Source organism: Oreochromis niloticus, linkage group LG8 (assembly GCF_001858045.2).
Source record: "Oreochromis niloticus isolate F11D_XX linkage group LG8, O_niloticus_UMD_NMBU, whole genome shotgun sequence".
NCBI classification, from domain to species: domain Eukaryota; kingdom Metazoa; phylum Chordata; class Actinopteri; order Cichliformes; family Cichlidae; genus Oreochromis; species Oreochromis niloticus.
Genome location: NC_031973.2, coordinates 19,678,396 through 19,699,457, shown reverse-complemented (window position 1 = coordinate 19,699,457; position 21,062 = coordinate 19,678,396). Strand labels below are relative to the sequence as shown.

The 21,062-nt window shown below is 38.4% G+C and overlaps 2 protein-coding genes and 1 long non-coding RNA gene across 4 annotated transcripts in view; 1 reads left to right on the top strand and 2 right to left on the bottom strand.

Moving 5' to 3' along the window:
* The window catches only part of med24 (mediator complex subunit 24), a 13,488-nt gene extending 12,365 nt beyond the window's left edge, over nucleotides 1–1,123 (bottom strand). For both annotated transcript variants that reach the window (XM_003438752.4, XM_005448196.3), the window contains exons 1-5: nucleotides 993–1,123; nucleotides 632–762; nucleotides 471–553; nucleotides 315–353; nucleotides 152–225 (exon numbers count right to left, since the gene is read on the bottom strand). In XM_003438752.4, the coding sequence (XP_003438800.1) occupies nucleotides 152–225; nucleotides 315–353; nucleotides 471–553; nucleotides 632–761 (326 nt within the window). In that variant the 5' untranslated portion in view covers nucleotide 762; nucleotides 993–1,123. The remainder of the gene's footprint in view (nucleotides 1–151; nucleotides 226–314; nucleotides 354–470; nucleotides 554–631; nucleotides 763–992) is intronic.
* LOC102077447 (uncharacterized) lies at nucleotides 1,114–21,062 on the top strand. The gene is made up of 4 exons (XR_265745.4): nucleotides 1,114–1,203; nucleotides 2,394–2,539; nucleotides 3,412–3,476; nucleotides 20,748–21,062. It is a non-coding gene; the product is annotated as an uncharacterized LOC102077447 (long non-coding RNA).
* Nucleotides 10,025–20,751, bottom strand: kcnj12a (potassium inwardly rectifying channel subfamily J member 12a). The gene is made up of 2 exons (XM_005448197.4): nucleotides 20,508–20,751; nucleotides 10,025–15,779 (listed from the first exon to the last, which is right to left on the bottom strand). Exon 2 carries the CDS (start codon nucleotides 15,618–15,620, stop codon nucleotides 14,319–14,321), a length of 1,302 nt encoding a protein of 433 aa, XP_005448254.1. The 5' UTR covers nucleotides 15,621–15,779; nucleotides 20,508–20,751; the 3' UTR covers nucleotides 10,025–14,318.

Here is a 21,062-nt window from a genome sequence, read left to right as displayed (position 1 = left end):
CGCTTCATGGTTTGTTGTGTTGTTTGATGTGTTGTGCATTTAGAGATGCTCTTCTGCATACCTTGGTTCTAATAAAACATTTCTGCATCAATCAGAATTTTAAAAGACGTGAATTAGATTAATGCAGATACATTAGAAACACTTAACATACCTAAGGCGATGGCAGAACATGTCCATTATTTCTAACAGTGACTTGACGCAGAGCTCCCGGGAAAAATCATCAAACTGTCACAGAAAAGACAAGTATTAAGATCATTAACATTTTCTTACAGTAAAAATAATTTTGCATTGAGTATTGTCATGCAGAAAACTACCTTGCTGATAGCCATAAGCACACTGGAATAAGACACCATCTATGGCAAGAGAGGAGACAAATCGCAACATGCAAAACAACCAACAAGGTTAGAGAATCTTCTCAGTTTCACACGTTTTCATTTGCTTTTTTAAAATACAACAGTGCTTTATCTCACCTGTGAACTTATGGCATATTTGAGATAAGACAAGATGAGTGGGTTAGGGGATGGTCCAATCATCGCCTGCTCCATCAACGCCTCTGAATTATATACAAGGAACAGTTAGAGCAACTTTAGAAAACACAAGAACCGGTATACTTAAACAGACTACTACCAACCTGCAAGGTTGAGATAGTCCCATGTAGCTCCCTTTGGGAAGTTTTTCTTGATGTTGATGGCCCACTGGTAATCACTCCAACGATCTTTCCAAGCCTGCAGAATGGCTTGCTTCAAATTGACCATCTTCATCCTGGCGGAGGAAAAAACATCAATAAAAATGGCCACAATTCAGTCACTGTTCGTTTTTACGCTGTAACACTCAAGCTTATTTTACACTATTCCCTAGCTACGTTAGCTTATGCTATTTGCTAATGAAATAGTTAAAGAAAACTTCTCCTGTCTGATGCCGAAAACAAACAGTTTTCACAATAAATTAACACCAAAACGAGTCTACAAAAGGGTGCTAAATCTGATACCTACCTGACGCTTTGAGTTTTTAGAAGCTTACGCTAAAATACATTTGTTTATAGGACCCCAGCTTCACAACGCAAGAATCGACGTTTTTGTTTTGAAAGACGTACCCGTTCATTGGTTAACCTCCTGACGTTTCAGTATTCTTCGCGCGGATTGGTTGAAGGGGAATACCGGCAGAGCTCCGCTCGACTAGCAGCAGATGTCGCTGTTTACAAAGGTAAGAATCAAAGCTCGACCTTAGAATTTATACCTTTTCCATACATAAGGAAATGAAGGCAGCAAAACTGTTGTTGTGCCTTCCAGTTAAGGGTAAAACATGAAACCAAAGAACTGAATAATTTTCTAATATAAACAGCTATTTTAGCGTGACACCTGTGATGTCTTGTTAGCCGTTTGCAGTGTTGTTTTGTTTGTTAGTGAAAATGAAGGAAAGTATAGTTCTTGCAGAGGCATGACTTAGTATTTTTGTGTTATGCAACTTTTTGTTTCTACTCCTTTAAATTTTGGAGGCAAATACAGGACTCTATACACCACCTTATTTATCGGAGATTTTAGCTAGGTTTAGATTACTCAGCAGTATGAAGACCAATTAAAACTAGCTACAACTACCATATTAAACTTGTTTACACAATATTGAATTGGTGATATTCTGAAATGAATCCTTATGTAAGTGCTTTTACTTTAGGTATTTTTAGAAGTTTTAGTTTTTAGAACAAGTCTTTCTAATACACTTATCTATATATATATATATATATATATATATATATATATATATATATATATATGTATACAAACTAAACAGACGCTTAACTTAATAACAACTGGTGTCATTTGTTTCCACATTAACCTAATTTTTCTTGTACTGTTAGCTGTAAAGTGATGACATAAGTTATACCTGATATAACTAAGTTGAATTTATTTTCTTTGATTATTTCATCCATGCATACAGTGAAATGCATTGTTGTCTTACATAACCACCTCATTCAGCTGTGTGATTCACTACCTCGGTGTAGCTCTTTTGTGTGTGCCAGTCCAGTCCCTTTCAGCAGGATTTTGTTTATTATGTCAGAATGTTGAGGTGGAAAAAAAGCAAAACAGGACATGTGTCTTTACAACAGTTCACACTCTTATAAAACCTGAAAGAAACAGGGGTGAAATAAACTATGTGGAAATGTGGAAATGGCTCCTTTATTTAGATTTAAATAAATAAACAAATCTGTTTATTCACAAAGCACATGCTCAAGAAGAAAATATATTCAGAACAATGCTGAAAGTGGCACTGGTATTTAAAAAAATTCTACTCAGGCAGGAGTTTCTCTTTCTCCTTTTAACTTTTGAACTCAGTTGTGTTTCTTGCTAAAAGGGATACTGTTCTCTATATCAAAACCACCCAACTACTTCTGTTAGGGAATATCCTGTATTGAGTTTATGACTACAAAGACCCTCATTCTGCCTGACACTGGAGACGGTGTCCTGATAGAGCGAAGTCTGTGTCCTGGGACGGCCCTGTGCCAGCCAGCAAGAGATGATCCATGCGTCCTGGCGTTGTCTTGGTAGGTGAGGGTTGGAGAGATTATGAAGTTGAGGTGTGTGTGTGTGCAGCGGTGAATTTGGGCAGAGTGATCTTATCCCCTTTGCCTTCTACATAGTGGAGAGCTGCATTAGTGGAGGGTACTGAGAGATCTGAGTCTACCCCTGGGGAGACCGGAGAGACTGAAGTCACAGCTCTGTGTCTGTTCTCATGACTTCACTGCCGGGACAGACCCAGTTTTGCTGACTCTTATTTTTCTTCTATGTAAGCTATTGAGTAATCCCATTATAACGGGACTCACTAGTTTTTAGTTTGTGGTGCTCAAAGTCTCTCAGGATTACCTGGATGTAGATACTTTCACTATGAAAGAACCCTGTATTGACAACTTATCTAATTTTGAAAATGGCCCATAGTTTTTAGAAGTATTATTTTCAGATGCTTATTATTTCTTCAAACTAATTTTTTTTAATTCTCTCAACACCACCAATACCTTTCAGCTACATAATAATGAGATAAACACAAGCTACTATCTCCAAACACCAGCAATTAACAATGAAACTATGTGGATTATGTGTTGCGTTGTGTTTTGTGTAATCAATTTATTAAATCCATTAGGGCCAATTGCTTAATAACCCATAATCATCCACCTGTATGGGGTGCACAGAGAGGCAGGAGATAATGATCCCTATGAAAGAGCAGAACTAAATAAATGTGATATTTCATAGCATGTGTTTCTATTAGATCTTTATATCTGTTATACTTCTCTATTCTGTTTTTTTTTAAAAAACACAACATTACTGTCATTCATTCTCTCCTGGGGCCTCTGGGCACACCAAGATAATTACCAAGGGTTCAGAACCAGGAAATGAGAGTGGCCCTCTCCTGTCCCCTCAGGTTGTCCAGTGATGTTGCTTCATGAATCAGGATAGACTAGAGGCAACTACTGTAACCAAGAGAAGGTAAGGCACATAATGTGTCAGTACATTTAATGTTGCATACAGCTTCTTTCTCTCAGGTTTGAACTCAAAATGAAAGTCTTTCTGGAGGGTGATGTAGAAACAGCAACTTTAACATAGGTGAACAATAAAGTGAGAGACATGAACATCTGGTTAAAGCTGTTAAAGCCATGGCAACCGACTTTGGGAATAACGTGTATGGGGAGGCTTTCTAAATTTGCTGACCCACTCTTGTAATGCAAACAATGTACATAGGGAAAGCACAGTTGCAGTAAATAACACTATAACAAATTAATATGCACTAAACACTCACCTTCCACTTCATTAGTTACACCTTGTTAGTTGTGGGTTGAAACCACTTTGCCTCCAGAACTGCCTTAATTCTTCATGGCATAGATTTAACAAGGTGAACATTCCTCGGGGATTTTGGTCCATACTGACATGAGAGCTTCATGCTATGTTATACTGAGATCTGGTGACTGTGGAGTCCATTTGAGGACAGTGAACTCATTGTGATGCTCAAGAAAGCAGTTTGAGATTATCTGAGCTTTGTGACATGGTGTGTTATCCTGCTGGAAGCAAGCAGCCATCAGAAGATGGGTACACTGTGGTCATAAATGGACCAACATGGTCAGGAACAACACTCTGGTGGTGTCTTAAGTGACGCTTTGTTGGTAAAAGTAAAAGTATTCCCCACACCATTATATTACCTCCAGACTAAATCATTGACACAAGGCAGGAGGGATTCACGCTTTCATGCTGTTTATGTCAAATTCTGAGTCTAGAATTTGAATGTTGCTGCAGAAATGGAAACTCATTAGACTAGGCAATGTTTTTCCAATCATTGTCCAGTTTTTTTAGCCTCAGTTTCCTGTTTTTAGCTGACAGGAGTGCCTCTGTAGCCCATCTGCTTCAAGATTCAGGTTGCTGTACAAGAGGTGCTGTTCTGCAAACCTTGGATTTAACAAGTGATTGTTTGAGTTGCTATTGCCATCCAGTCTGCCCATCCTCTGATCTCTGACATAAATAAGACATTTTCAACCAGAGAAATTTTGCTCTCTTGATATTTTCTCTTTTCATTCCATTTTCTGTGAGCCCTACAGATGGTTGTGTGGGAAAATCCAAGCAAATGAGCAGTTTTTGAAACAAGCCCGTCTGGCACCAACAACCATGCCACCTCCAAAATCACTTTTCCTCTTCATTCTGATCCTGAGTTTAGACTTCATCAGGCTGCCTTGACCATGTCTAAAAGCCTAAATGTGTTGAGTGGTTTTAACCCATATTAGAATTGTCGTATTGGTGTGCATAGAGAAGTTGAGGAGAATAACTTTGCTAAAAGAAAACAATAAACTTCTCATTTGACATAATAGAGAATTTCAAAATTTTGCCATTTCTAGTGTTTGTATTACAGCATTTATAGAACAGACAAAGAGCACAAAATATCAGTAAAATATCCCACGCTTTAAGAAAAAAAAACAACTTGGAACTACAACATGCAACTGATGACTGTAGCACTAACAAGATACCTGTAGATAGCAAAAATGTTAAATTTCAATATTTTAAACAATAATTTTAGACTGTAGTTAGGTATGGCACTTGCATTCATTATTCTTTTTAATCTATGAGGTCTTTTAATGTCTACTGGTGCACGGCTTACAGCCGTGGGCTTTTTACACAGGATGACAAGGATGGGTTGTAGGATAAGGCTGTTGTGTCTCTTCCATTTGGGCAACTACAAAACACATCTCAGTAATTGGATAAAGTCCAGTCACACTTCAGGATCAGTTTGTACTGTCAACTCAGCAGCGCTTTCAACTGGTTTTATTTTCATTTGTCTGACTAGAGACTGCTTTGGCATACAAACTGTTGTGAAGTGTCTGCTTGTAAAAATACATTGCGTGTCTTTATAGGATATATTTATTTATACCTCACTTTAATATAGTAATATCTGCCTCTAGATTATGTTGCTGCTATCATATTAAATCTTTGTCTGTTTTTATATAACGTTATATTAACCATTTTTTGCAGCATTCAATGAGCTTTGAACTACTTAAATTCCATCTAGTAACATTCTCAGTCATAGTAACACAGATTTCAGAAGTATCTTTCATTGAGTGATACTACCACAGCAGCTAATCGAGAGTACTTCTAATATTGAAATGTTGGCTACGGATTAGAGCCACATGTGGTTTGACACCAAAGAGCTTTATATAGCTGCTTCAACACAGTTTTCCCTCATTTTACTGTCATCAGCAATTCAGCCTACAGGGAATGTGTTCCAGCATTATTTATAACTAGTCTATATGGGCTAGGTGGCAGAGATCCTAGCCAGGCTATGTCTTGCATCCTTTCATATAGTTTAATTACATTTTAATAGGTGTAAGTTTTTCTACTTTTTTAGATCATATTAGTAAATGTCTCTGTCCAGACCCCAGCTGGCTTCATCATCTATTCCCTGGGAGTCACAGAGGGGACATTCCCATGGGATCCAGGTTGTCAAGTCTGTTGCATAATTCAAGCCGTTCTATCTATCTAGCTATCTAGCTATCTATCGTAGGCTGAAGCCTATCCGTGCTAGCACTGGGTGAGAGGTGGGATTCACCCTGAACCGATTGACAGCCACAGGGCTAACACGCAGAAACTGACAACATCAACACTTACAGCCAGTTTAGACTCAACCTTTGGTCTATAAACTCCACACAGAATGGCAGCAGGTGCCGACCTGATAACAGCTAACCACTGCACTACAAAATACAACAATTAATGGTGGTGTATTGTAATAGTAACAAAAGCATATGCTGTTTATAGTCATTTTTCTTTTACATTTTTAGGTTATGCATGTTGAGATGTGTTTGAAATAAACTGTTTTATACATCAGGACGCAATAAAAAAATCATCTGGTCCATAGCAGGTTTTAAAATGATGGTATTACAATCAAAGATGAGCTACAAAGCATGAAATATTACACTGTGTCGTTATTTGTCTAACAAACCCTAATCCAAAATGCGGGCGCAGTATACAGCATATGATTCATTAGCTTCTAGAAAGACCTTTAGCAGCAATAACTTGAAGTAATTGTTTTCTGAATGACTTTATCAGTCTCTTGCATCATTGTGGAGGAATTTTGGCCCACTCTTCTTTACAACATTGTTTAATTTCATTGACGTACGTGGGCATTTGTTCATGCACAGCTGTCTTATGGTCCCGCCACAGCATTTCATTAAAAGTGAAGTCTGGACTTGTAAATACACCCTTACTGCTTCCAGAGGAGTTAAGAGAATCAGCCAGGTGATGATAATCAAATGCACTTGATTAACTGATCATGGGGAAGTGTGAGCACCTCTATAAAAGCAGACGATTTGGCAGTTTGCAGGTCTGAAGCATGCAGGTCTGTGTCAGCAAAATGCCAACTAGGAAATACGTCATTAATGATTTTAAAGAAGCAACTGCTGTTTCCAATCAATCTGAGAAGAACTGTATGGCCATTTGAAGTTTTTCATTCTACACTGAGATTTATTATTGCACGTGGAAAACATTTGAGACAGTTGCCAATACTGCCAGGAGTGGACATCCCAGCAAATTCACCCCAAGGTCAGACCGTACAAATCTCAGAGAAACTGCAAAAAACCCACAGGCTACACCTTAGACTCTACAGGCCTCTGTTAGCTTAAAGTTGTTAAATGTTAACATTCATTACACTGTAAATGTGATTTTTTTTGTTTCTATCTTAAAAGAACACTGCAGCATAACTTGATTTTGCAAAATTGCATGAACAAACCACAAGAGTTTTGAAAAAGTGCCCCATTTAGTCATAATGCACAACATTAAGGTTGCCAAAAACCAAACATAGTATAAAAACATGAAAACCTCACACCAACTGTCAAGCATGGTGGTGGACGGTTGATGATTTGGGGTTTTTTTGCAGCCACAGGACCTCGGTATCTTACATTCACTGAGTCAACCATTAACTCCTCTGTATACCAAAGTAATCTAGAGTCAAATATGAGGCAGAAACTGAGTCATGCCACAGGACAGTGATCTCAAGCTCAGCAGAATATTATAACAGAATGACTGAAAAAGAAAAAAAACAGGTTGTTGTAATGACCCAGTCAAAGTCTGTTGTTAGCACGACTGAAATGCTGTAGTGAGAGCTGTGGATAAATATCCACAAACTGCAGTGAAATGAAGCAACATTGTGAAGAAGAGTGGGTCAAAATTCTTCCACTAAGATGTGAGAGACTGATAAAGTCATGCAGAAAGTAAATACTTCAATTCACTGCTACTGAATCATGGGGTTTATTTAATTGTCCACACATAGCTTTTGCATTTTGGTTCAGTTTTTGTTAAATAAACCTATCCTCCACTGACTGCATGTCTTTGGACCGTGGTAGAAAGCAGCAGTACCTAAACCCACTGGGAGAACATGCAAACTCCACACAGAAAGGTCCTGTCTGGGTGGTCGAGTCAAACCCGGGACATTCTTGCTGCGAGGCATCAGCGCTAACCACTGCGCTAACACCTACTACGTGAATATTTTAGAATTAACAGATAGTGCATTTTTGTTTTACCACAATTTTAGGTTAATAGTGGCATATTCTACAGTTAAAGCTATAAAAATACAAAACAATTTTTATTTCATCATAATTTACCAACCTTACAAGAAATAAAACCTCACATCCCAGCACTGACCGAGCAAGACTGACTTGGAAAATTACTTTTAGCTAATAATTTTGATCTCGTGATACATTGTCATATGTGTTTAAATATGACTAAATAAGTGAGAGCAAAATTTACTTGAGAAATTTGAGCAATTTGTTAGGGTGGATAAACGGAGGCCACAAAATACTTAGCATAGCAAGAATTCAATGGGATTTCAGTTGCTCAGGATAATTAAAACTGAAGTCGGAGTCTCTCTGTCCCAGTAGGCTACATTTTATCCTGACATGCCCTTAATTATCCAGGACCTCTTGATGTCTAATCCTACTGAGGAAGTACACCAGTTTGACATCCCAGCCCTCTAAAGACGGCTCATTTTCAGTGTTAAGTTTAACTGGCTTCCACGACCCATGTTACAGTTTATCACTATAAGTAAAGTGTCACATTTTCTTTGTATTTATGATACTAAGCAATGCAAAGCACAACATACACTCCCTAGTCCATGTTATATAATCAAAGTTGGCAAAAGCTTTCAGTATAGCCTCTGTGATCCCGGTGTCAGTTAGTGCTGAGGCCCAATGCCTGATCTCAGCACAACCAGCGGTCAGCAACATTAACCCTATAACTGGACCTCAATGTGTGTGACTTAGTCACCCCAACTTATAGCCACAGATCTCATTCAAATTACAGATAATATTAATTACCTGTCAAATATCAGTTCAGTTTATTTCAACTCTTTATGTTAGCTCTGCGATAGAAATTGTACTTTTTATATACATGAATATACAGTATCAGACATGTTTTCTTTCAGTGTACCTGCTGTTGTCAGTATGCCACTATTGTATTTTTAACTTCCGCTTTGCACACTCTGTGTGTCTTGTTAGGAGGCGATCTTTGTGATAGCTCTGAAGAATTATGTCAGCTCACTAACCACCAGCAATGCAACTGTTAACAGTTGCACAATATTGTTTATGAAACTTGTATTCCCAATTTCAAATGTTTTATACAAAAAATAAAAAACTCTTACATGTACTTGGGCAACAACATTGGCTGATATTATTTTACAATGACTTTGTTACTTAGCCTGGTTATTTTGTATGTGAAGGCTGTACCTTCCTTTAACCCAATGACAGCTGCGATGGCTCCATCCCCAGCCCCCAACTTTGAATTGGATATCGAAGAAGATGGATGGAAAAAATTTAAGGACCCCCACAAAATAAATTACTTTAGATAATTCAGATTTTTCCCTTTCAAATATCAGTGACAAACTTATTCAGTGTTGTTTGGGCTTTAATCAACATTGGAAGGCCTTAAACTTAAAAGAAAACTTCAAAGTATTTTAGAAAGAAAATGAGAGTTATTACTTATAACATTAATGATGTTCAGTACTATTCATGTCACAGTGTAATTCATGACAACAAGTCAGCATGCACAATACCAAGATGCTGAAACTATCATCCATCTTCTTAGTAACACGTGTACTTTGTCTACTGTGTTATATCAATTTGTCTTCTATGAAAAACAGTAAGGTTTCTTTTTACTCGCTTGTAGCAAAGTCATGTGTTATTGCCATATTGATATGAAAAAGTCAGCTGCAGGCCTCCTGCTCAATTCCCCAGGGCCAAAAGGCCTCTGGCCCCGATAGTTGTTTGTGTGTCACAGTGGTTAATTGATGAGCCTTCTTGAATAATTGGCCCAAGCCCAGGAAGTTATCTGACTGTGGTGACACGAAGCTTGATCTCTCTTCTTCACACGCCCCTCGTGGTGATCTATTACCTCATGTGAGGGCATGCTTGAGGAAACTCTAGGTTTGAATTGGACTGTACATTTCAATACATCACAGACCACACTTGGTAGGGATGAAGAAACAAAAGAGATGAAAAAAATTCACATTGTTTTTAATTGAATAATTTTAATGACTTTGAATTAAAATAAAAAGCCCAGTAGACATTTTGCTGGACATAGGAAGACTTCTACAGAGGTCAAAGGTTTTTCCAATCATCCCTTTAAGAGAAATACCTGTTTAATCATGAACTTCTGTGCAGAAAGGAAACAACAGAAAGTGAAAATTTGAAAACTAAGACAAGAATTACATTTTAGCCTCTCAGTGTGATTTTTCTCGTAGTGCTCTGGTAAAAACAGATAAATATTGATTGTTGTATTCTATGAAAAAAAAACAAACCCCAACAACTTTGTATAAAAATAAGCAGGTTGTTCATCCTGGCTGCTCCTTATTATCATTTTTATAATCATTGTTCTTTTTACACTATAAATGTTTTATTTAGCTAAAACTTTAGTGTGTGCTTCTTTTTTAAGGGCTCAGGTGGGCAACATGAAAATTAAAAACAATCTTTGAAAAAAAAATATTCAGTAGAAATTGAATTTATTGAATCTCTTTAATGCAGCGTGGAAGCTGTAGACCCTTCACCTTTTTTTTTTTATCACTAAAGTTTCGTGAGTAGGTGCAGAGGCTTCACACATCAGTGTGCAAAACCTTCCCAGAAGGTAATGAACAAATGAATGTTCAGGGTAGGTAAAGGATGCTTCATTTATAAGCCCCCAAAAATCTATTTATGTTTCACTACATCCTACAAAAAAAAGCAACATATAGCCAAGAAGTATCTTAGACTCACACATATGACATCTTAACTGAAAACATTAGTCATTGTGACCAGCATAATAACCATTTTATGGTTCCTCTTTTCTATTTCCTATTTCTTTAAATAAATTAAGGCCTCAGCCAAACAGGCACAGACAGTAGCTGGTGACCCTTGGCAACCACTGGTTGCTAGAGAAACTGGTGTTTCCTAACCAGTTAGTGAGGGGTTGCAGGAGGTTCCTAGCTATTGCCAGGTGAAATCGGTCATAAAGAAGGTGCTCTACCCGTCCTCATTGTGATTGTTTTGTTAGCAGATAGCCTTGGTTGCTGACAGGTTGCAAGAGAGAGCATTTACCTTTGAAGGTATTTTTAATTTGAAGCCAAATGTTATGTGTTTGCCAATTTGGATCGAAGTTCGCACAATTTATTTTCTGCTTGGCAAATAGTCGGCGATTGTTGGCAGACAGCGTGCAAACTACAGACAACAAAGGCAATCTGCTTGTAACTGAAGCAATTGCAAGGAGATTTTAAATGCAGCACCGTATACTTCTTTGTGACCAATTTCCCCCAACGACAGCCAACAACCTCCTGCACCTACCAATAACCGGTTAGAAAATACAAATTTCTTCCTAGATACTAGTGGCTGCTCAGTGGCCACCAACTGGTCTCTAGGCCTGTGTGAATGAGACCTAAATCTCCTTCTTTGCACATATAGAATCTTTTATGTTTGCCATAATTTTTTGAATAGGACCATGAAATACACATTTTACTGAGGTAATAATTAAGCTGAACTTTATAAGTATTATGACATAAACATGTTGAGGTTTGGATGATAAATTGGCATGGTATAGAATAAGGGCTCTTTTTCAAATCTTATTGTCAATGCCATAGAAAAAAGCTGTCATGCTTAATAATTCTATATATTTACTTCAACCTACTCTCTATGTAGCAAACTACAAATAAAAGATTACTTGATTTGGTTTTAGATTTTTATTTGACAGATATATACTGTATGTTTTGATATAGTTTTAGAAATGATTTAAATATGCAAACTGGAGACTCAAACTCCTTCTTAGAGCCTATCTACCCATTCTGTCTGAACTGGTTTTGGAAGATTAAGGTGGGAGCAATTACTTAACAAGTTAAGTCCAGGCTACACTCCACTACTTTGGTATCAATCATGAGAAATTATTTTTTTTACAAGTTTTATAATAAGTAAAATACAAAAAAAACCCCTCCAAAAACAAACAAAAAAACCCTCTATGGTCATTATCCTTGCACAAAACCTTTTATTTGTTATCTGTGAATGAACATGAATAAGCGCATTTTTAAAAAAGTGTGCTTCAGTGTTTATTGCTTCTATTCTGAACTCCCTCCAGTGTCTTAACTCATTTATTAGCATATTGCTAAACTGCATTTAGCTGTCTATAGTATGTATTGTTTTAAAAGCAAAAGTCAAGTATTAAAAAAGGGAACACTGTCTTTTTTTCTTTGTGTTACTGTTGGACGTCTGACCTTTCAGCTTAATGAAGGATCAGTTTGTTGTATCATCAATAAAATGTTGCCATGTAAATCTACAATCCAAGTATAGTTTGAAACGCAATATGCTCTCTTAGTTACATTATAACAACAGTAGTCAAATGTAACCACTGTTGATGTAAAATGAATAGAAATGTCAGACTGGTTGTAAAGTTAGTTTATACATTTTGAGTATTTTAAACTTAATCTAAAAGCACAAAGTGTTGTACACACACTCATCTGCCTTATGGGGTCATTATGCTCACTGTGTCGCTGGTGTCGCACGCTGATTTTGATGTCACATGATCTGTTATGTACCTTGTGCTGGTTGCATACCTCTCAATTTTTGTAACCTGACATGTGACGCCGTGGCTGCTCGCAGCTTGGGTGAAGACACGAGTGTATGAGCGTGTCGGCTTTTACCGCCATCTTAATGATACTCCACCACAGAAGCTCAGAGACACACAGATATACAGAGGGAGATGCAGGAAAGGTTTGAGAGTTTGTGGAAAAAACACTCAACAAAGTCTTGGCTTCTGGTTTTGACTTCTTCTCCTCCTATATCAGCGCTTATGTGGTGATGTTGTATGAGTGGCGGCAAATATCATTCGAGAGAATAATGCAGCAGCGAGTTTAAATACAAGAGACTGTGAGACGAGGTTGCAGCAGCGAGCGAAGCAACCATTGCGGCAGGTATACTGGAGACTTTATGGTGCTTGTTCATTTAGGATGCAAACAACTAAATCTTACATTTGTGATTTTACCTAATCACAGGCCCACTCTCAGACAAAATAAATCTATCAAGCAGTCTTCCTTTATCCATTTCTGACAGTCAGTTTACTGTAAATTTAATTTAACTCTGGTGAAATAAACTTCAGTAGCAGTTACCTTTGGAAATTGACACCATATGTTTTTAATTTCAGTTTGTTTTTTTAAGCATTGGGCATTGGTTGAACCAATGCCTTTAGATAATTTTATCTCACACACTTAGCTCTATAGGATGCTTGTCCCCTGATAGGTTAATATGCATAGATCCATTTAAAAAAAACATTAACTGTAGTCAGTTTATACCAGTTTTGTCTTGAGAGAACTCAGGATAAAGTAGTGATAACATAAAGGTTTTAGCTGATCTTTGCTTGTCACATGGACAAGCAAGTGGAAAAAGTAAAAGAGCACTTCAGTGTGCATTTTTAAGGGTTGTTTATTTATTAATTTGATTAATACAAACTTTGATATTGCCACCTGTAGCACAATTGTCTAAAATTAGTGATTAAGTTTTGTTTTACTTGACTTCTTAGTTGAACTCATTTGCAAATGTTATCATATCTGTAGGCAGCCAAATCGTGGTTTGTTAGCTTGTAAGAGGAATTAGGTCATTATAAATAGGGAGTCCATACAGTGTCATTTCTGTTTAACACCTTCCTTTATATTCTTGTCTAGGTCCCTAGCTTGGGTTTCAAATGAAGTTGTAGACTTTTGTTGTTCTCAGTGACTCATGGTCAGATGTTTTATCATGGCTCATTGCATCTGAATGCTGTGGTGCACAAATTTTCAATGTGTCACTGAATGCAATTCCAGCAAATCGCAGCAATTCGAAGAGAGCTTAAGAGAAGCCTTCCAACATTATCTTTGATCTCAAGAACAATTTGAAATAGCAACTTTTAATTTTAAAAGTGTTTTTGGAAACTGATACTGCACACAAAACATAACTTATCTAATAAATGTATTTACACCTAAGGTTTGATTATAAGGTTTTGTCATAAAGGTTTTTGATGCTCTATCAGTTAACACTCTAAACTCAAAATGACCGTGTGAAAAAAGATTCAAGTTTCCATAAAGGAAGAAGGTATCCCTCTAGCTTTTTCCTTGTTTGTAGACATTCTTTACCACAATTTGCCAAGCTGCATACACCCACTTTTACCCATTTCTTCCAGTAAAGTCCCTTTATTGTTGTCCTGTCACCTTTACACTCTTTCACAGTAGTCAGCTTTTCCTATGGCACTTTGCATTGTTCTGCATTTTTACCCTTAATAAAGTTATTGAAATTTGACCCTCAGGTCAAAGTGTAGAGGTCATATTTCCGATTCTCTACGATATGACCTTTGATCCAGCACCCTGGTGGTCTGTATGCGTTCAAATTCAGGTCGGCTATTTCGGTCTGGACTGAGGTTCGCCAGTGCTCTGCTTCCACCACCTACATCCTCTTCCTCATCGTCACGATTAAGGAAGGCCAGCTCGTTTTCATAGCAGAAAGAATTAGAGCTGGGGACTAGGTACTTGTTTTCCACCATGTCCTTGGCACTGCAGCGGGGGGTGGACGGCACCTCATAAGTTTTGTGAAAGTGAGAGTAATCCACCTTGTACAGGTTCTTCTCCTCAAACAACACAGGCTCAAACCGGTGTCCCCAAAGGATCTCTGAGGCCAAGTAGGAGCTGCGAGCCTGGGTGGTCATGGCGGTTGCTTCAACCATTCCCTCCAAGATGACAACAATCTCAAAGTCTGCGGTCTCCAAGTCCTGTTTGCTGATCCCAAAAAGGGGGCTCTCCTCATCTATCTCATGTAGAATAGTGATAGGTGAAACCAAGAAAATCCTATCCAGGCCTTTGTCAAAGCCCACATTAATGTCTATCTGGTCTAGAGGGATGTATTCCCCCTCGTCAGTTATCCGAGGTTTGATGAGCTGGGCTCTGACGTGGGCCTCAACAATGTGGCTCTTGCGCAGATTCCCTACCCTCCACATTAGACACAGCTTTCCATCCCGCATGGCAATGACGGCATTGTGGCTAAACAAGAGCGTTTGTGCTCGCTTCTTAGGCCTTGCCATCTTGGCCATGATGGCGCCAATCATGAAGCAGTCAATGATGCAGCCAACTATAGACTGAAAGACCACCATAAAGACGGCTACTGGGCACTCTTCAGTCACACAGCGGTAGCCATAACCTATGGTAGACTGCGTTTCAATGGAGAATAGAAAGGCAGCCACAAATCCATTGACCTGTAGAACGCATGGAGTGAAGTTGTCATCTCCAGCTGGGTTGTCCAGATCTCCATGCAGCAAAGCTATAACCCAAAAAGCTAAGCCAAAGGCCAGCCAAGACACAACAAACACAAGAGTAAAGACTACAAGCATCCATCGCCAGCGGATATCAACACACGTTGTGAAGATGTCGGCCATGTAGCGCTGCGACTTATCGTCCATATTGGCAAATTGCACATTACACTGGCCATTCTTTTTCACAAAGCGGTTGCGGCACTTGCGGCGTGTGTGAATCTTGCCATTGCCAAATCCATTCATACCATGCATGGTAGTGAGGCGCAGACCCTCTTCTTCAGATGACACAATGCTGTAGCGATTGATTCTTCCCACGCTCATGTTCCTGACGGCCCCTCCAGCTGCAGGGTTAGAGTAGAAGGGCAGACCTGGAGTCCCAGTGTGTGATCAAGGCCCCTTCACAGCTTGATCACTGGCTCAGTTGCATGTCAGTGAGTCATTTAGGTGGATGGTTGGTAGCCTTGTGTATTAATCCAATCCCTGCAGAAAAAAATCAGAAGAGGAGAATATGCCTGAACATCTTTCTGTTTATTTATTTCTGTATTTGAAATTAGATATTCATTATTAAAGCTTTTAAATGATACATGTATAACCACTTTTTTGTCCAGAAAATGACAGTGAAATGTGTATTTAAGCCTACAACGACTTGGCTCTGTATTGTGCATGTATTTATCTGAATGACAATGTTTTTTCAGGACTTGATATCATTACCTTTCACAGCATTAAACATGCTTTTATTTAAAAAAAAAAAAACTACACTGACCTTCTGTAAAATTTCAAGTTATCACTAGTTTCTATGTCCACGTGTCTCTTAATCAGTGCAATAAATCAGTCTTGCTAGAGTCCATCTTCTGTTAAGTTTGTAGACTCCCAAATCTATGCTGAATAAATAAAAAAAAGACTTTCAGTCTTGTAGCAGTATTGTTTCTGTTGTGCTTCCTAGTACAAGCTGTAGTAGTAGGATCCATCTTCCTTTCTCTAAACCTCACGACTCAAAATCCAATTGGTCCACACTCAAGGGCCCTCATGTCTTTTGATGTCGACTGGGTAAGTGAGGAGCTGGCCTCACAGCACATCCACTTCTGTCAACTAGCATTTCCTCTGCTTTTCTCTTGCAAATTATAAAGAAGTGGAGGCCTTTCCCTGCCAGATGTTTATTATTACTTAATGAACAAATTAACTCTTGTATGAGTCACTGCTCCTAATTGTTCTTTTTAATAGAATGAGGATGCCTGTTGAATGAGCAGTGTTCAAAAAGTTATGACAACAGGACCATTAAAATCAAAAGCCTCACCTGATTTAAATTTTGCGGATCGTAAGATCCTCAAGCCAATTTTGAGGTCGGCTGCTTTTTTTTTTTTTTTTTTTTTTTTTTAAAGATCTCTCAGTGAAAGTGTCATTATGTTGCCATATTAATTTGTGCTTCTACACTGGGCAAAAGTGTGTTAAAACTGCAATTTTTCAGGCTTGATGAAGGTGCAGCCACATCTAGCGACTGATCCAGGTTGTGAACAAACATTTCGCTAGTGTAGCCACGAGACTCCCGAAATGGGACGCTGGTACACACTGCCAGCGTCATGAAAGACACTGACAAGTTTGCTCTATACAATTTTGAGGTCTGTTGTCAAATCATAGAAACCTGTCTAAGTGATCCAAAAAGAACTTCCAGGAAGAGATCTAAAAATATAAGTAGCACAAGAAGATGCTTTAGATAAGAGATTGGCCAAAGTTTAATCATAATAGAGGCCATTAAGTAATAAGGAATCCTACAAAGTAGTATAAACAGTCTATGAGTATAATTCTTCCATTGTTTCTTTTGAGGCCATTGTCCTTTTAGCATGCTGCTTTTGCCAGGGGACTGGATGGGGTAGTACTTGTTTATTTAAACTCCTAAGGGTATGTGTGCCACTGATTCAATGGACATGCAATTCCAGATGCTATATAAAGAGATTAATAAAGACTGGCTCTATTTATTTGGCCCCATTCTGTAAAATTTCCAGGGTTATTAATCATGTTGTGAGGGTGCTGCAGGTTCATATTCTCTTCTCTTTCTGCAGCATACAAGTAGGTAGAGGATTTTCTCCTGGTACAGTGCCCGGTATTGCATAATAATTCTTAATTATATGGTAGAACTTGAGCTTACAACAATATGATGAGGTAGACACATGATAAGTTGATATTTTAAACTTTGTAAGTGTAGAAATGTCAGAGTGGGATAAAATGGATCACAATTAGTAGAGCTGTAAAATGACTGTCTGGCAGCAGATAACCTGGCCACTGAGCTGGATGTCGAGCCTGAGGGTTAAGAAGTTTGACCCATGGGAGTTTACCGGGGTCCCTCTGGGTGCAGACAGCTTTTATCGCCTGGCCACATCCGTTGTGTGTCTGCCTTCATGATTTGGGCCCTGAAGACTAGAGAGTTCAGTCATGTGCAATGTCAAATCCCAGGTGTCCCGCCGTCTGCCTAACACTCACACTACGTGCTGCTCTCATTCACACTCTTTTCAGGTGTAAGTTCTCTTGATCTCTAGCCCAATTACATCATGCACGGTCTTTAAATTGTCCAATGAGGTAAATTTTTCCGTGTCAGGAAAACAAATATGCTATTTTTACATGTTTGCTTTCGACAAATGTTGCATTACACTCCCAGAAGAGCACAGCTAAAAATAGCAACCTTACGTTTGTTATTTACAGATAGACACACACACACACACACACACACACACACACACATATATATATTGCATTAGTTGAGGATCATGTCAGTCAGTCTGGAAGTTGCAACAGGTTCTACATATTGCTTGTTTATTTGGGATCATCTTTATTGCACCTTTATTATCTTTTGCTAATTCCTATATCAAGTCAGCATTAAAATGTAAATCTTACGCAACATGCAGCATGACATTATCTCAGAGGAAGGCTATTAGCAGTGCATTTTTTTTGCATATTGTTTTGTCCTGTGTTTAAAGCACTTTAAGTCTGAAAAACATCTTTGACCAAACAACACACATCTTTCCTTTAAAAGGCAGGGCACAGAAAGTGATTTGCACCAAATTCAATAAAATTCTTGTGTAACCTTTTTGTGACCTCGCCCATCGTGTGTGTTCTTAGGGAGTTGAGAGGAGCGACTGGGGGAGATAATAAGCTTGCCTGCTGATTAGGATGAATAGAATGAATAATTGGATGTGCAAAATAAAAGAAGGGATTGGGGGGGCAACAATGAAGTGAACTTGGAGAGGGCACCTCATCTCAAGACAAGCTCGCAGAAAACTGAGCTGCTGAGGAACTATGATCCCAGCCCACCTCCCAAGGCCATTGTAAAGGAAGAGCCGAGGCTCAGGTGTCATTGTATTTTCCTATAGCTCACCATGTGGAACCGTCTCGTCTCAAGTGACCCGCAAGTATTTTACTATAGAAAGTGACACCACCTCGACATGCAGAGATGCTGTCTGAAATATGTTATGCAAACAACTGAACATCTTATTTTTTATTTTTTTGGTGTTTTCAGGTGCACCAGTGACTAACTGCTAGACAGAAATAGTAAAACTATAAACAGTTACCAACACCGGAGGCTGGACTGTATGTAAGTCATCCTCTGTGCTGAAATACCATCTTAGGTGCTTGGTGCATTGAATTATACTATAAGACTGATAAACGTAACATAAATTACTGAATCGCCTTCACACATTGTTAGAACAGCTGCTTTATTAAGTAGAACAACATTAGTGGTTTTTTACAGCTGCACCTGTAGCTATTCCACTGTTCAAACACCTGGTTCCCACTGATTGATCGTTCCCACATGTGAGCTTCACTCTGGGCTTTTTTGATCTTTAGTTGTGCAATTTATTTTAATTGTTTGTACCCATTTTCACAAGCTGAATCATCCATATTAAACCCAGACTCTGCAATTTCAAATATGAAGTGACGTCTATTGATCACGGTAAAAAACTCTGACAACATTAGTTTTAATACAAAACTATTCGTACATTATGTCAAACTGAACTAAGCCGAGATAAAAAGCGAGATGAGGTCATTGAACTCTCGGGCAGGATTGCATAATGTTCATTCTCTTCATCCTGTGTCTCCTTTGTACCTGCACATCAGTGATTTCTTTATACACAGGCAGAAAAGTGCACCACCTGAAACAGCCCACTGGTCCCTTGATACTTGCTGTCCTCAACTCCCACAATATTGAGTTATTTAAATGTAAGGCAGACAGATTATTTATTTACGTTGACTGGATTTATGCTTCGGTTGATTGACAACCGCTTGTGTTTTGAAACAAACAAACTAATTCATTTAATTTATGCCATTAATTATGCAATTAGATGTAAACCATGTTTGAAAGTGAAAAGCTAAAATTGCCTGTTTAATTTGACCCATTTTTATATATATATGCACAGCTATATTAAATAGCATATAAGCATGACTAAGCATAAGCATGATTTATAATAACCCAAATCAGAAACTCACAAAGTTAACACATTTACCAGTTTGGTGTGTAGACTAAACTGGTAAATCAGAGTTTCTGCTGTGCGTGATTAAACCATGTTTATTCCTCATTTTAATGCTTTTAGACTTTCTTGCTCTGCATTCCTATTGTACTGAATAATAATAGGTGATTTGGATCAAAGTAAATACCAGCTTATTTTTATTACTTTTGTTTTAACCCTGTGCGAATTGGAAGCGTGTCGATATCCTGCTGTGATATCAGCAGGGAAGGCCTTCTTGGCGAGTCCAGAATCTGATGCCATAATTAAATTAATTAACCCTGCCTGCATGAAAGGTTTCTGGTGGAAAAATCCACACAAACTATAATACTACATTTATTTTAATTTGTGCTCAATTTAAGCTATACTCTATAACACAGTACCTGCTCTGTGGATTTTACATGACACAATTAAACTACTACTTCAATTTGTGGTGCTTACACTTATCAGGTCAGGTATCATTGCGTGGCATTGCTCATATCGAGAGTTCTGGGTTTGTGGGGACATGTCTGACTTTGGTTAAGTCTAATTCAAGGATTTTTAACAACTACTTCAAATAATTCTGATTGAATTTCAGCAGAATGTCTGGTTGGTTCTGCTGGGAATGCTTAAAAGTAGAAATTGCTGTTTCCAATGCCACAGAGCAATGATATTTGACACAGAGTGATAATACATTCAGGCCCCAACTTCAGGTTAAAGTTTTCTCTCCATATCTTACCTTTATGATTACTTGTCCTACACCAGGTTGCAGAACTAAAAGATGGTATCTTCTCGCCCAGTATCCCTGTTAACCAAACTGAGGCATTCTCTCCATCTGCCACTACAACTCCTCCTTCTTTGTTGCTAATCTAATACTGAAGAAAACCACTCCTTCGTCTTCAGCAAAAGGATAAGGCTTCTTTTGAATTTCTTCATCCTTCTTTGATTTCTCTCTCTCTTCTCTCTCTGTCGTTTTCAGGTGCTTTTGCGAGCGCAGGTGAAACGGAGCTCTGACGAGGCTGAATCGCACCACAAACCTTGGCCCAAGCCGCCGTTACTCAGTCAGCGCTGGACTTGCAGAACAGGTGCAAAACGAGAACTATCCAAGTGAAAATTCAGGTTTTTGTATCTCCATCTTCAGCTGCATTGTCTTCAGCTGGTGTTCATCCTTAATTTTTATTTGTATTTAGTCTGCCTGTCATATTTTCCATAAAACTACTTATTAACAGAACAGCTCTCTCTATCAATCTTTTGCAATCTGATCTGGTTGGACTGCTGTTCCCTCTCTCGCGCA

Bases quoted from the DNA above. Each gene is read 5' to 3' on its own strand.
- kcnj12a (XM_005448197.4), bottom strand. From the start codon at position 15,620: ATGAGCGTGGGAAGAATCAATCGCTACAGCATTGTGTCATCTGAAGAA.